This window comes from Trichoplusia ni, chromosome 16 (assembly GCF_003590095.1).
Source record: "Trichoplusia ni isolate ovarian cell line Hi5 chromosome 16, tn1, whole genome shotgun sequence".
In the NCBI taxonomy this organism is placed as follows: domain Eukaryota; kingdom Metazoa; phylum Arthropoda; class Insecta; order Lepidoptera; family Noctuidae; genus Trichoplusia; species Trichoplusia ni.
Genome location: NC_039493.1, coordinates 8,953,215 through 8,969,718, shown reverse-complemented (window position 1 = coordinate 8,969,718; position 16,504 = coordinate 8,953,215). Strand labels below are relative to the sequence as shown.

The following is a 16,504-nucleotide window of genomic DNA, read 5'->3' as shown; positions in this document are numbered from 1 at the left end:
GAAGAGCCAGAAAAAAAAAAAAAAAAAAAAAAAAAAAAAAAAAAAAAAAAAAAAGATTTTTTAAAGAAAAAATTAAGCGGTCGAGACAAGTCGATTTAAATGTCATAAAAGTGGTGCTGCAAACGGTCTCTAAATTAATTCCCGTAAAAAATGGAATCGGGCAAAGTAAATACTTTAAAACATTTCTTAATTAAATATTAGTAAAGTATGGACACAAGGTACGTTTATACCATAATTCTGTTTCCTTATTGTACAGTTTTATCGAGTTTAAAATGTATCTTTAAAACTTTTAATCACACTTGTTTCTACATAATAGCCACAATTAGATTATAGGTTGTTTTGTTTTTCGGGAAATTTAAAATGGGGTCGCTCGACCAGATTGTCGCTGCAAACGAGCGACGAGCAACTCCATGAAGCAGCGCCTTTTTGGTTCGCGGGTAGTTTAAAAAATGGGGTCACGTGATCTGGTTTGTCGCTGTAAACGAGCGACGAGCGATTACGTGCGGTTATGCCTTAAATGTACAAGATCTGTGGAAATAATTCACAGACCAAGTATTTATAAAATAATCGTGGGCTAACAACAACAACAAAAAACCTTGTATTTATCTGTACAACTGCAAGTTGCAGGCTTCGGACTGTCACATTGACAACTACTATTTGTCAAGCGAGTGTGGCGTTCTGTGTTCATGGTGTTCGTTCACGCATTGGTTTTATTAAACATAACATTCAATATCATGAGGTTTTAAGTGAAACTGTAAATGCTCTGAAACATGGCTGATGTAAATAGTTTGTTTGATTGTTTTGACGACACGACTCCTAAAGAAGCTGCAATTCAATTGCCGGTTTGTAAAAAGGAAGACGAAAAGTCGTAAGTGATCGATAACCTCTACGTATTACATTATTGTTTTTTCCGCCTTTGTTTTCTATTTTAATGTGTTTTGCATATATTTGTTATATAGAGAAAAGAGTATAGATGCAGATGGACCTAATTTAAAGCGATTACACGAGGATGTGGAAATTATAGAGCAGTCTACCAAGAAAGTTAAACCTGCTGAAGAGGATTCAGACATAACTAGTGATATAAAGTAAGTTAAGCTATTTTGCAACACTGGTTACTCAAATACTTGAGTATCTTATATGGAGTGGTGTTTAAGTTTAGAAATATTGTTTCAGTCTTGAACTTCTGAATGCTAGAATTGTGATTCATACACTAGAGACTCATGAAGGCTGCACACATGAGGTAGCAATACCTCCTAACCATGAGTATACACCTCTAATGCCTCTCACATCGGAGCCTGCAAAGCAATATAGCTTCATACTAGATCCCTTTCAAAAGGAGGCTATACTGTGTATAGATAATTTACAGTCTGTGCTGGTATCGGCCCACACATCTGCCGGAAAAACTGTTGTGGCTGAGTAAGTTTTTTATTTTTAAATTACTAAGTTGTATCTTTTTTTGTGTATGTAACAACTTGTACGGAGGTGGTCAACAAAAAATATAATTATTTAAGTGTGTTGTATTTTCTTAAGTTTTGATGGCTTTACATATTTTATATTCATTCTTCCAACTGGAAGGATGCAAAATAAATGTTTTCACTACAGATAATTTTTTTATTTCATAACATAATTCTGTTTTTACTTTTTCATATTACCTACACAATCATTTTCTCCATCTAGGTACGCTATAGCACTATCATTAAAGAATAAGCAGCGTGTAATATACACAACTCCAATAAAAGCCCTCTCCAATCAGAAGTACCGGGAGTTCTCCGAGGAGTTTCTCGATGTGGGCCTTATTACTGGTGATGTCACCATCAATCCTTCAGCTTCTTGTCTTATTATGACTACAGAGGTAAGAAATTAAAAAGTTTCTATAGCTGTAGTGATAAGGTATCTCTTATGAATAACATTAATAACTTAGTCTTGAAATGGTAATAGGATTAAAATAAAAACAGTTTTAGTGACTTATTGTACCAAGTTCACTCTGTAGTGTATCTAGTCATAAATGAAATTGAACAAAAATTTTTTTGAATTTATATTTTTTTCCTTTTCCATTATCATATCACATTTTTGTTACATTTATTTATTTTACGCACTTAAAAAAAAATGAATATCCTATTATGATTAATAAAATTGTTTGGTGTTGTATTAATGAATGCTTTTCTATAATTTACAGATTCTTAGGAATATGTTGTATAGAGGATCAGAAATCATGAGAGAAGTGGGATGGGTTGTGTTTGATGAAATTCACTACATGAGAGACAAAGAGAGAGGTGTAGTCTGGGAAGGTAATTCAAATTGAGTTATTTGGTTTAGGTCCTGCCGCTAGTCCTTTCTGGCTGTCAATATCCGTCTCTAGCATCTTCTGGTTTTCAACTGTAATACCTTATGGGAATAGTATTTTAATAAACTTATAAAAATAGTATAAGTTTATTAAAAGAGTATTATATATATATATCAGCAATTTATCTCAGAAAGGTAAATTGTTCTTAAATTAAAAATGTGACCTTTCATAATACTACATCAGTGAAAAACAAATGGTAGATGGGAATCCTCGAAAAGTCATCAAATAAAATAAATAAATTATTAAAAATTAATTCATAGAACGCAATAAAAAAATGTATTACATATACTTCAGCATGACAATGCGTCGCCACGGCCTGTATCGCCATGTCAGCAATACCCTGTCATTTTGACATCAACAATAATATCACATTTATCATCAGAAACTCTGATCCTATTGCCTGACAACGTTCACTACGTGTTCCTCTCGGCTACGATCCCCAACGCCCGCCAGTTCGCCGAGTGGGTGTGCCGCTTGCACTCCCAGCCTTGCCACGTCGTGTACACAGAGTACAGACCTACTCCACTACAGCATTATATATTCCCCGCCGGGGGTGAGGGAATACATCTTGTGGTGGATGAGAAGGTGTTTAGTCAAACCTTTATTTAATTTATATTTTTGTGCCAAACTTTAAAGTATATTTCTAAGTAATAGCAAAAAAATAGTCAAATAAAATGGATATTTAAATGCGCCATTAGTGGTATATAACATTGTCACGTCGTTGTTCGTATGGTGGTAAAGCGCTGCTAGAAACAAGCGCTCAAATGGTATTGCATACGTTTTCTGTTTAAAGGAGCCTCAAGTTTTTATATCTGGTTCACCTTCGTATCTTTCGCTATATAATACCTGTGTTAACGTCCTGATATTTCTCTAGGGTATATTCAAAGAAGACAACTTCAACACTGCCATGGCAGTACTAAGCAACGCAGGTGACGCGGCCAAGGGCGACCAGCGCGGCAGACGCGGCGGCCCGCGCGGCGCCAACACTACCAACATATTCAACATTGTTAAAATGATCATGGAGAGAAACTTTGCGCCTGTTATCATATTCAGTTTCAGTAAGAAGGACTGCGAAGCATACGCAATGCAGATGGCGAAACTGGACTTTAATACGAGTGAGTACACTTCATTTTCAAATGTCCGTAATGTAAGTACATTAAATGAGTTGTACGCGAAAGTTTAAATTTCAATTTCAAGTCCTTAAGTAATTGAATAATTATTTCAAAAATATTTACTACAGTTGAAGAAAAGAAACTAGTGGACGAAGTATTCAGCAACGCGATGGACGTGTTATCTGAAGAAGATCGTAAGCTGCCTCAAGTGGAGAACGTGATACCGCTCTTGAGACGGGGCATCGGCATTCATCATGGCGGACTACTTCCTATACTCAAAGAAACAATCGAGATCTTATTCGGATTGGGACTTATAAAGGTTCGTTGTACGATATTTATTCTCGGTGAATAGAAGCCCTACTAATATTATAAATGTGAATGTAAGTTTGTTTGTTCAGCTTTTACGCGAAAAATACTTAACCGATTGATATTAAACTTTGTCTTGGAGAGACTTGGAGAACTTGTGTTCCTGGAGAGATCAAGTAAAATAGAGTTCATTTTAATCAACGAGAAAAAGAGACCGGATTATGCTCTATAGTGATATCCCACGCGGGCTGAGCCGCTCGCGGCCGCTTGTTATTTAATTACTTTACCTAATTACTGTATTTTGTTTAATATCAGGCGTTGTTTGCAACGGAGACCTTCGCGATGGGTCTCAACATGCCGGCCAGAACCGTCGTGTTCACCAACTGCCAGAAATTCGACGGCAAAGACTTCAGATTTGTAAGTTGATTTTATTACAGCAATAATTGAATGATTTGAAATAATATACTTCCTAATTGAAAATACACGTACGGACAGAATTACAAAGTATCCGTATTTTCGGTGATATGTAGAAATTTTGAGTTTAGTGCATTATAACTATAGTATAGACCGGACAGAGTGGAAAAATCTAAGGGAGGCCTTTGCCCTGCAGTGGGACAGTAACGGCTGAAAAAAAGGTAGTAGCCTATGTCGTTCCTTACAGCACCGGAGATACTCTTTGAATTTGATTGTGTACGTTAAATATCCGTCGTTTTGTAATTACGACATCATACGAATGCGGTAAAAATACTTTTCCATTTTGCAGATATCATCTGGTGAATACATTCAGATGTCCGGTCGCGCCGGGCGGCGAGGTCTTGACGATAAGGGTATCGTGATACTCATGATTGATGAGAAGGTCACCCCTGCGATTGTTAAAGGCATGGTGCAGGGCAAAGCTGATCCTATAAACTCAGCCTTCCATTTGACTTATAATATGGTAAGAAAAATTATCGGTCTTAAAAATGATTGAAATGGTTTACAATTCTATATATATATATTATGTGTAGCTAATAAATCTGTGAAAAATGTTACCAGAGTAAAACACTTTTATTAACTACCTATTATTCAAATTCTTTAGTGATCTTAAATACTTTAAATGGTTTAGTCTAGTATTCTTGCTTTTTGATTTTTAGGTCCTCAATTTACTAAGAGTTGAAGAAATCAATCCAGAATACATGTTGGAAAGAAGTTTCTTCCAGTTTCAGAATCAGGCGGCGATACCTGATTTAATAGACAGTAAGTTCAATATATTCCATTGCATTGTATACTCCAAATGTGTGATTTAGATCTATACCATCACTTTTTAAAGCAGGTAGCCGATTGGAGTAATGCATCGGCAAAACTGTATGTAGCCGCTTCTAGCTTTTACTGATGTAAAAGCTAGAAGCGGCTACATACAGTTTCTTGCGACGTCTTCCGCGTTTTACATTGACAACATTATCTACTGCAATATAAGCTCGTAGTAGTCGAAGTAACTACATTAACCTCATTATTTTGTTTTATATTTACCACTTCGCAATTCTGTATACATTATTGATTATCTCTTCACTGTTTTCCAATGTTAATTCTCCATTCATCTCTCAACAGAGGTGAAAGCAAAGCAAAAGGAGTACGACCGCTTGAGTATTGAAGACGAACACTCCATAGCCTCGTATTGCAGCATCAGATCACAACTTGATCTGTTAGGGGCGCAGTTCAGGTCGTTTATCACCAAGCCGGAGTATCTCAAGCCTTTCCTGCAACCCGGACGACTTGTTAAGGTATAGTTGCCATGCCAATGGTATATTGTAGTTGCCTTGCATTTCTGTCATCTGTTTTATATGGTATTGGATAAGTACGTTGTTTAGGAATTTTTATGTTTTAGCAACAGGAATAAAAACTTATTCTTTTTGCTCTACCAATAGTAGCAATGTACCCCCAATCTAAATCTGTGTAAAAGAATATTCACCTTATTATGTAAGACGTAAAGCTCACATTTAAATATATTTATTATATTCGAGTATTTGCTTTGTACAGGTAAAAACGGAAAAACACGAATTTGATTGGGGCATAATAGTGAACTTCAGACACAAGACTGGTAAAGGCAAGAAGCACGAAGAGAACCCGTTGACTGCTGAGACTGTGATCATTGTGGATATACTGCTGCACGTTAAGAAGGCCAGCGGTGAAGATACTGATACCAAACAGCCGTGTCCACCGGGCGAGGTGAGATATAGAGTTATATATTCATTACCACACGTAGCCTGTGATAATTATAATCGCCTATAAAGAATTTCATCAAAATTGACTACTTCTTGCGAGGTAAAGATTAAGAACACATGCTTGTGACCAACCAACCATCCTTAAGAATTAACATTTTGATGTACCGATAAGATTGCATTGAATTAAAGAGGTGTGAAGGTTAATGACAAATATATAGTACCTAAAGTCTTACACTGTCAATATAACGAAAAAGTTAAACGTTACATCGTAAAAACCGTAAAAATAGAAGTACGAAAATTCGGAATAAGGGTTTTTAAGCAGTAAAGTATTTGGGGAATGATATTAATTTACAATATATCTTTATTGACAGGCAGGCGATGTGGAAGTAGTCCCAGTGCTTCACACTCTCATATATCAGATAAGCTCGTTACGGGTCTACTACCCTAAAGACCTAAGGCCGGCAGACAACCGCAAATCTGTGCTCAAGACTATTGGAGAGGTGAAGAAACGCTTCCCTGATGGGCCACCACTACTGAATCCTATTAAAGACATGAAGATCAATGAATCTGTATTCATTGAGTGTGTTGACAGAATTAAACGTCTAGAGGAAAGGTAGGATTAATTTTGCACTGGTGGTAAAAAAATAGAATCACATCACTGCATGGTATCATAACCAAGTATTCGAAAAATTCGAAATCCATTTTTAATTGGGATGGCAACCTTCAAGGCTTGTCGGCCCAAATAAAAATCATATCCTGTACTACACATCAATTAAACCCTTCTTTTGGACAAATGATAAAAAAAATCAACCAGTCTATATCTTCACTATATGATTGTACTCTTTCCTTTTAGATTATACTCTCACGATTTACACAATGACAAGAACCGCGGCGCGCTAACAGCCGCGTACGAAACTAAGCAAGAATTGCAGCAAGAGTTGAACATGTTGAAGGCTGAACTGAAGCATGCCAAGAGTATTCTGCAAATGGACGAGCTGAAGAAGAGGAAGCGAGTACTGAGGCGACTTGGTTATTGTACTGCTGCTGACGTCATTGAAATGAAGGGCCGTATAGCTTGCGAGCTCAGTAGGTAAGTCCTACTTTTTGTTTATATCGGGCTTCCATTAGCGTTTGCGCACCGTAAGCGTTCGATTATAATCATTCCTCTGCAGTAATTTAAACGCTGCGCAAAAGCGGCTAACCGCCCTGGAAAACAGCAAAATTTTCCTGACATTTATTGTAGACTAATAATTTAGTCTGCAATAAATTGAACAATGAATTTTATAAGTTTAAAAAAAGGGTTTTCGCGATTTCGATCGTTTACTAAAACAAGCATTGCAATGTTTCAAAATGTTTAGCGCGGGAGTCATTATATAAAAACAAACTGCCAAATGTGATGGATGACGATCGTTAACACTTAAATCATTTATCAATATTCTAGTGCAGACGAGCTCTTACTAACAGAGTTGATCTTCAACGGCGTGTTCAACGGCCTGACGTCAGAACAGAGTGCGGCGCTTATTAGCTGCTTCGTGTGTGACGAGAACTCCTCGCAGTCCTCCGCCACGGGGGAGGAACTACGCGGAGTGCTGAGGCAGCTGCAGGTAACGGACATGTAGACAAGTCTCCAGCCACGCATAGGACAAACATTCGTGGACACTGTGTAGTCCACGAAGTGGGACTGGGTGTCTCTGTGCACGTGATTTGTATGTGAAACCCCCCGCGACACAAGGATTAAATTACGTAGTTCAGACATTCAGAGAACGATTTAAAAATATATACATTGCTGCAGTTTGCTAATTCGACTGTAGAACTTACTGATCAGTCTAAATATAGCATTATAAATACTTTTTTTTTATGTTAAGTCGGGCATCAATTGCAATCAGTTTTGTATCATGCTGACCATCTTTGAGATAATCTGTTTAAAATAGCTTTGATTACTTTTAGCAGTGGCTTATATTAATTAGGTGGTTGTAATTCTCAAGAAATCGAAAACGTATTCCATTTTCATTTTTCAAATAATATGTACTCCACGCTCAAACTTTATGTATTTTTAGGAATACGCTCGCAGAATAGCTAAAGTATCTCTTGATGCCAAGATGGAAATAGACGAAGACGAGTATGTGGGCAAGTTCAAGTGCACGCTCATGGACGTCGTCCTGGCCTGGTCTAAGGGAGCCTCCTTCTTGCAGATATGCAAGATGACTGATGTATTTGAAGGTGAGATCACCGTGTATTTGTTGTTCATAATCTTATGAACTTACGATTGTAAGTTCTAGTTAGTTTAGTCCTTTTTTGGTTATCTTTGTCCCAGTCTTTCTATATGTTTCGAATTAACCGTCTGCTACTTAATACCTAGTTATCTTGCGTCAATTATGTTAAAAAAAAATTGAATAAATAGTAAAGTTACTAACTCATCAGTTTTTGTACCAGGAGCTCACGTATTCTCTATCTTATTTCCACAATTCCCATTGCGGAAGCGAGATGGAACATAATACTGCGTTTAGCAATATCGACGGACGATCTTCGGAAAAGTGAAAAGTTAATAACAAACGCCCTAACAATTTCACCTCAATATCACTATCAAGCATTAAAATATCCTCCTTTATACTTATAATCATTTTCGTAGGCTCCATAATCAGATGTATGCGTCGACTTGAAGAAGTGCTGCGTCAGTTATGCCAAGCAGCCAAGAACATCGGGAACACAGACCTGGAAAACAAATTCAGTGAAGCAATCAAACTGCTGAAGAGAGACATCGTATTCGCGGCCAGTCTCTACATGTAACACTCCGTAAGAAATGATTAATACATAAGTATCTCAATTATAATTTTGTATTTTATTTATAAATCCAACTTCTAAAACCCAATGTTACTCTGACAGAATTTATTTTAAAATGTTTTGTCAATCATTCCTAAAAAAACTGTATGTAGTGGTACTGTACTTAGTATGTTAAACATTAGTCTTTGTTTTCTAGAATCTAGGTAAGATTATTATATAATCCTTTTCTAAAGCTGATTTTCGTTTACCAATGTTCTGGTCCTCATCTTGCATTAAATCTTTGAGTATAGTCTGTAAGAAACGGATAATGTTGGGCTGACCAACAAGTTATGCAATGTTTATTCATAACATTTATTTGAGGAATACATATGGCCGTTTGACATATTTTCTATACAAAAGCTATCAAAATGTCAAACATTCGTCGAATAAAAGTTATCTGGCAATTGAAAAATCGAACCTTAATGGTATGGGTTAAAATAAAACACATAGTCACAATGTTATAAGAGAACTTTATTGTTGTAATTACTGTATATCTATAGCATGAACTGGCAAGTAACAAAAAGAACAGTATTTAACTAGAATTACGCTAGAGAACCATGTTCACACAGATTGCCGTGCCGAATGATAACTATTATCTTTTAACTAAGTATAACAAAATTATAAACAGTAACGATAAAAATTTTGCTTCACATACCGAATAATTTTATTATTTACCAACAAGAATTTTGATTTTAGTCCTAAAAGCTTAGAACTTAAGTGTCTCAATGTCTAACACGAAAACCAAGTTGAATTTAGATTTAGAAAAATGTACGATACAGGGATTAGTGAACATAGTGGAATATGGAGGTGACCGCCTCACTTGTACGCGCGTACGTAACTAGACAACTATTTTAACGAGGACCCTGTCAATGTGGGATCATTCAGTTGCGCGCCAGTCACGCGACACTACAATTGATAAAGACCTTATTAAAATAATCGATATCAATATTGTAATACATGAAAAAATTTAAAAATTGCTTACGCTATAGTCTCATTTGGTGCCTGAATTGATATGTCCAAGAACTAAACGCGAAATAAACGCTAACTCTGTCTAACTATTACATTTTGAGTAACTAAACGAGGTATTTGTTTTGTGTCTATAGTTACATAGAACTAAATCCCGCGAAGTGCAAGTAAAAATATCTGCACAAGGTACAAGACGCGAGCTCCGCCTATGCTATGATAAGTATACGCTATTATTATCGTTTAATACTTAGACGTAACAGTAAACACTCGCCCCCGCGTTCGACTGCTATGGAAGACTCGACGCTTACTAGAAGCACTTTCAATACATTACCAGTCGTTCGCCACTCATCACTTTAAACAATCTCTACGCCATTAAATCGACTCCTTACTGTATTATTTATACAAAATGTACAATTTCTCAAAAGCGCCTTCAACGATATCTGTATTATAGTTTGTGAGTATGCTGTGTACGATATGGTGTGTCAGCTGTCGGTGATACCAGCACACTGACTACAGTAATCTCGCTGTTACTCATTGGGGGAATATACCGAGTTTACTTTAATATTGCTTTTAATTACTAGAATTTCTCTATAATATTGTATGCAAGAGAATATATAAAAGTTTCTGGGTAATGCATTCTAACTACTGTATAATATAAATGCCGTTAAATTGCATATACAAGGCCCGTATACAGGCCATCTAAATACGTCTAAGCCCGCTCAGTTCGCTCTCCACTTAACATTACATAGGGAGTACACATCAAGAGATTACTGTAATCAATCTACGTTACAATAAGAATGTCTAGCTTGCTATTGTCCGACGTATCACAAGTATGTACACGCATTACATAAACTATCGGTCCCGTTCTATATCATTGTGAACTGCGACGCATATTGTCATACAGGGGTTTGGCACTCAATCTCTGACGGCTATCTTTACTAGGAATATCTGTATAGGCATGTATGGCATTTGTACTATTTCAGAGTTTGCAATTAAATGGACAATAGCAAGCCGTATACTCGTGTACATTAATGACTATTTAATATAATATGATACTTATATAAAATTCTATTTAATGTTTAATGTAAGTATGTATGGATCTGAACATTACTCCTATTTAACATTCACATTTAGGTAAGGTACAAACAAGTCAATAGGTAAATACGCTTATTCTCTTAAACTTCGAAATTTGATATTTACGTATGAATGTAGAATGTCAGTACTTTTCCAATGTTCCGAGGCCTTATCTTTTCAACTAGAAACAATTGAAAGAGAACAATGATATGCAAATAATTATTGTTACAGATCGATATGACGAAGTTATACGACAGCAGAAGTCGAATTTGAACGAACTATATATTAGCAACACACTTTCTTAAAATTGTAGTAGGCCATTTAAGTTAGTAAAATATTTACAATAAAAATACGAAACTGTTTACAGTTTCTTTACGACATTACTCGAATATTAGGCGAGAAAATCACTAACGACTAGAATGGAAAGTCGTCAGAGATGTAGGCGTCGCCGCGCTCGGGGACACGCCGCCCTCCCCCGTCCGACCGAGCCGACCGATCCGACCGACCCGGACGGTCCGACCTGACCGTCGTGCGACCGCACGTCCAGTCGAGCCACTCGTGTGGATGCACACCACACCATCTTCAGTTTCAACAACAACTTGCTATGAATTACTATTGTTCCCCTCTATGGCAGTGCGTGTTAGCGCTGCGACGCCTTCTCGACGACACAACGATTTTTTTTACATTACACAGGCACACATAAATTCAGCAAAACAATTTTTCTACAAATAAATTATTCTTATTTACATCAACCCCTAGCAACTATTCAATAAGTTTGCGATTAATTTGAATGACAGATATAAAGAAATAAATCGAATTAGGTTCAACATAGGTAAATTTTTCTAAAACAGTTTTAAACGATATTATTATTTTACATTAATTATCTTTCAATACCTATTAACATTAGCTATAATTTATAAGATCTCCAAGTTTGTGATAATCCTCGATTTAAATTTAACAAGATATTCGTTACCTACCTATTTACTGGATGCTTTTGCATCAGTTACAATATGAAAAGTGACAACTTAACAGAGAGGAGAAAATATTTCAATTATCATCATATCCTAACTCGACTATAATCCTGTCTTATGCAAGATCAAAAGTTCACTTGGTCGGACCAAAACTTCAGTCGGTAAAATTGATCAAAACTGTAACGCACCGCGGCGCAGGCTCGCCGCGCCGCAGCCTGTATCATGCAACACGCAACACGCAACGCGCTACACCGCACACACAGACCGCACTCCGCTCCGCACTTATAACACTCGCAAGAACACATGAACGCCACACCTGGCAGAAGCTTTCCCTGAAGATGTCGTGAAACTCTACAAGGTACAGTTAAAATATCAACCGGATTACTGAAACTGAGTGGGGTACAGAAAGCTTCACGACACGACGGCGTTCGGGACAGTTTGGGTCCCGTATTGGTTGGTATTTTTTTACGTTAAACTTAGCAGTCACGTGCTGATCACTAATCGCAGCACAAGCGGCACTATTAGTGAGGTAATCGCGGGTACCATGCGCTCTCCGCGACCGCACGATTGTATTTCAATTTCCTGCGGGAACCAAATAAATATGTTAGGAAAATGTTGTGATACTCAACAGGGCAGGACAATTATTAATATACTAACTACTCGAAGTGATGGATTCGTACCTCGGGATGGTAAGAGCCGCAGTGTGCCGCGCGGCGGCGATGCCTGGCGGGCGCGGGGCGGCAGGCGGCGCGGGCACCCGCCTCGCGAGGCCGCACGTCCAGCCGCTTAGCTCCACACGGACACAGCGTGTCCACTACCAGCAGGATCAGGTTGCTGTGCGGGATCTTTTGCACGCTGAATGGCCTGACGAAAAAATATAAAGGTATTCACCGCGGTCTTTACTTTCGTTGCTACGTTTAAGTCAACTTTATCTTTGTCCCATTAGTCCTCACCTCTCGCAGCCGGAATTGTGACAGTTGGTGAGTTTACCCTTGAGCGGTTGTGCAGTATTTAGTCGAGAAGATTGCAATGTAAAGAGTTCAGCGCTGGTGTCGCACGGTCGGACGGCTGCAGAGCGCGCCGCCTCACGCGGGGGAGGGGGCATGGCGCCGCCGCCGCCGCCCGGAGGGGGAGACGGACCAGTGTGGGAGCGGCCATTGTCGCGGGAAGTCTCGCCCAGCCCGTCTATTATGATCTCGTATGTTCCACGATCTCTATCCAAGTCATCATCGTTTTCGCCATCTTCGTTCTCGTAGTCCTCATAATCTGTACATTAAAAGTGAATAATCAATCCTCTCTATATAACAGTCAAACGTAGAATTCCTACTACTCAAATATCGACTTACCAACTTCTTCTTCGGCGTATGGCCTCGCACGCGCGCGAGCTGTCTCCCACAGCGGAAACCATACGGCGAGTAGACTAGTGAGATAACTGCCGAGCCAGGATAGAGGTTTCAGTGGCTGTAATTTGATAAGGCGGCAAATTAGTGATTAGACTTTTAATATGTCTTAGCAAATATTTATTTGTAGCCAAATGTAGAACTTACTGTGAGCTTATGTCCGTCGCCACTAAAAGGATTTCTAGAATCGGGGCATCTTCCCTGATGATCATGTACGACTACTTTCTTGTATATTCGATCCTGCACCAGCGAGTCCATGATAGTGCCGTCAACCTGTCCAAAGAACCTTCCCGTCTGTGACGCATCTTCTGATAGTATGATGAAACCGTTGTCGTCTAAGATGTAGCAGTCCAACTCGTCGCCTGCACATGTCTTTTTACAGACTGTGCCAACTGTGCACTGCAAAATTAGAATGTTGATGTTAGGATAATTTTAACTGTGCCTAACTATCTAAAAGATTATGTGGAACATTTATGGATTAAAACATTTAAAAGAACTCCGAAGAATAAGTATATCTAACTCCAAAGTGTAAAGTGCTTTCATTTTGAAGAACTTACAGCAGAAGTAACATTCAAGAAGTGTTTGGCCAGAGAATCTAACTGGAAGTGTAGTCCAACAACAGCAGCGGGTGCGCGATGTCCACGTGACTCCACAAACACGGCATGAGTGGCCAGTACCAGGGGTGGCCGGCCACTGAGCTCCTCCGCCTCAGAACCATCGCGGAAGGGAACGGAGAATACGAAGCTCTCTGGTTCGATAGCGTGGTGCTCCACAGCGCGCCGGTACCATTCCGAGTCAAACGCTCGAGCGTATCTCTCGCTAAAGTGGCTGTGAAAACACAAGTACAATGATAAGATACGATTCATTTCCACAATAGGTTTAGAAACATGCATATGCTGGTGCAGTGGCAGAAAAGAGACGTCGCTCTACAATAACACGGCTTCTCGCTTCCACAATAGCAGGTTTGTTCATAGTACATTTTTTTGAATAGTGATTTCCATTCTGAGGAAAGTTATTTGGGTAACCATGCTTACGATTCAGCAGAGTCGGTACTTCTAGAGGTGTTGGTGTTTTCGGTCCACTTGAGCAAGCCGCTGCGGGTCGCGATGAAAGACAGCGTGACCACGAACTTGTGGAAGCGTCCTTGTCTGTAAAGATATTACATGTTAGACAAGCCAGCGTAAACTGTCGAAATATTTGTTGATTTTGGGTGGACTCTGTTTATTTGCCTCTATATCAGCTAATATTGTTTTAATAAACAGGGGAGTTCTTGGCAAGTGTTTACTTCAAAATATTTGACATTTTAGTAAAAGCAAGTCTAGTTCCTAGTTTGGTTCATACAATAGTTAAAGAAAATCATTTTCTTTGTGTTTTTCATAATATCACTGTAATTGAGTTTTGTGATCTAATTAAGAGTCGCTCAGTAACTTATGTGAAATTATTTATTATAAAAAATTTGAAACTAAACAAAACGTGTTCTTAAAATATAAATCCGTGCTGGCTAAAAAATCACACAATCGAAAATATTATATTTTAAGTTTACCTGATCCTTGGACGCTAAAAAGCACACACAATTCGAAGACGGAGGAATAATGAAAAAAGTACCTACTTTAAGTGTTGAATTTAAAATTAAAGTGAGTATAAAGAAATAAACACCTTCGGCTTCACCTTTCAATTATAAGTGGATAAATGATGGGGTCTTATTAATTAGTTAGACCATTTCCTATGTACGAATGGATTAAAAGTCTTTTTATAAGACGAAACTCTCTATAAAAAACCTTCTTGAAACGAGGCACAGGAAAGGGTGGCAGATTATATTGATCTCTTTTTAAGGAGTAATAGTAGTTATGTTAGAATAACTACTATTAGCGCATTATGTCGCCTTCTACATGTAATTCAGTCTAATTTGTTTTCGGAGTACTAAAATATTAAGTATCTATCCTTATCACGAAAGTGTTTTATTTTTAAAATAAGATAGATTTAGATTAGATAGATAGATTTAAACAACGGTGTAATTTTTTTTCCTACAGCAAATTATTCCTCACGTCTTTAAGAAACAAATGAAAGAAGAAACCAGAAGAACAACGCGTGTTAGTGCAATTAATGGATAATAATATCCCCTTCTCTTCATAAACTTGTAAACCAATAGCCAATACGTGGAAACTCGAAGAAAATCCCTAGCAATATAAGAATACTATTCTTTCTACTGGTATTTCAACCACCATTGAGATTTACGTTACCTTGTTAGTAGTGCCATTAAAGTCGCTATCGGGCTATTCGTGTGACAAACACAAACGAATTAGTTATCAAAATAAAGTTAACATAAAGTGCTGAAAATAATGATTGCTTGTGCTTCTTCATGCAAAGGGTTTCATTTAAGTTAGGTAATTTTTATTTCCACCTATTCTTCTAAAGATTTTGAGTCTTTTGGCGGTGTAAGCTTTTTTTGAACGGGTAATACCAATTAGTAATTACTAGAAATATCCAGATTTGTATCAGGCCCAATTTCGTTAATTTTTTAATATATAAATGTATTATTACAGAAAGATTGTGATGATATGTTTGTATTCACCTACCTACTATACAACTACCTATGTTTTGTCAGTATTCCTTGAGGTTATTAGAAAAGTAGTTTAAAAGTCTAATGCCTAATGGCTTTGGGATTTTTACTTATAATGATCATGTCGATAGCGTATAAATTAAATCAACGGAATACAATATCATATTCTTTTTCCATATGGTTTTTCTTTTTATCTCACACCGCCATATCATTTTTAACCCTCGTAAATAAAGAGGTGTTGCGTATATAGTTGTGTGGTGCTTTAAATCATGCTCAGATATAAGCGGTACTTACTGGTTGTGGTGGCTTGCATGTCCAGTGTGAGCGTCCAATTCTTTGATTACCATGGCATCCCTGATTAATGATTGTACTAAAGTTTTGTCACCTGAAAACGAGCATAAATGTTACACGGCAGAAAGAAACAATACATTCAAAATTTTCTAGAACGAAAACCAAAAGAAATGAGATTTAAATTTTTCGGCTAAAGTCAATTTATTTTATGCGGTAGAAATATATTTTAATTTCTGTCGTATTGATTCTTGACTATATGAACATTTAAACTTCAAATATTTGACAGTTGTCTCAAGAAAAATTAGGGGTTCAACCACCACTTCTCAAACCAACATTATTACAGTTTTGAAAGAAGCACAAGGCACGCCGCTTTACACCTTCGCGTATTGCCTTCTCACTTCCAAAACTGTAATTGTTTTCCATCAATAGGTGCTGGTAGAAGATCCCTTATCCTTTCCT

At 37.6% G+C, this 16,504-nt stretch overlaps 2 protein-coding genes across 3 annotated transcripts in view; one reads left to right on the top strand and one right to left on the bottom strand.

Annotated features, from left to right (window-relative positions):
* Positions 1-644: 644 nt before the first annotated feature.
* Positions 645-8,793, top strand: LOC113502214 (exosome RNA helicase MTR4). The gene is made up of 18 exons (XM_026883671.1): positions 645-868; positions 960-1,085; positions 1,174-1,416; positions 1,678-1,852; positions 2,177-2,288; positions 2,727-2,929; positions 3,219-3,459; positions 3,585-3,775; positions 4,078-4,179; positions 4,526-4,699; positions 4,896-4,998; positions 5,350-5,522; positions 5,779-5,967; positions 6,335-6,576; positions 6,817-7,053; positions 7,405-7,567; positions 8,021-8,183; positions 8,593-8,793. Exons 1-18 carry the CDS (start codon positions 771-773, stop codon positions 8,748-8,750), a joined length of 3,093 nt encoding a protein of 1,030 aa, XP_026739472.1. The 5' UTR covers positions 645-770; the 3' UTR covers positions 8,751-8,793.
* Positions 8,794-9,233: 440 nt separating this feature from the next.
* Positions 9,234-16,504, bottom strand: part of LOC113502213 (voltage-dependent calcium channel subunit alpha-2/delta-4) — a 52,140-nt gene continuing 44,869 nt past the window's right edge. Inside the window, exons 18-26 of one of the 2 annotated variants that reach the window (XM_026883669.1) lie at positions 16,049-16,139; positions 15,435-15,467; positions 14,229-14,342; positions 13,752-14,022; positions 13,342-13,593; positions 13,141-13,255; positions 12,748-13,060; positions 12,475-12,658; positions 9,234-12,376 (exon numbers count right to left, since the gene is read on the bottom strand). In XM_026883669.1, coding sequence (XP_026739470.1) covers positions 12,278-12,376; positions 12,475-12,658; positions 12,748-13,060; positions 13,141-13,255; positions 13,342-13,593; positions 13,752-14,022; positions 14,229-14,342; positions 15,435-15,467; positions 16,049-16,139 — 1,472 coding nt within the window. In that variant the 3' untranslated portion in view covers positions 9,234-12,277. The remainder of the gene's footprint in view (positions 12,377-12,474; positions 12,659-12,747; positions 13,061-13,140; positions 13,256-13,341; positions 13,594-13,751; positions 14,023-14,228; positions 14,343-15,434; positions 15,468-16,048; positions 16,140-16,504) is intronic. The other variant, XM_026883670.1, reaches the window with a different exon arrangement.

Coding starts and splice junctions, on each gene's coding strand:
- LOC113502214 (XM_026883671.1), top strand. CDS start 771: ATGGCTGATGTAAATAGTTTGTTTGATTGTTTTGACGACACGACTCCT. Junction 2,930..3,218: donor ATCTTGTGGTGGATGAGAAG/GTGTTTAGTCAA, acceptor ATATTTCTCTAG/GGTATATTCAAAGAAGACAA. Junction 3,776..4,077: donor TCGGATTGGGACTTATAAAG/GTTCGTTGTACG, acceptor GTTTAATATCAG/GCGTTGTTTGCAACGGAGAC.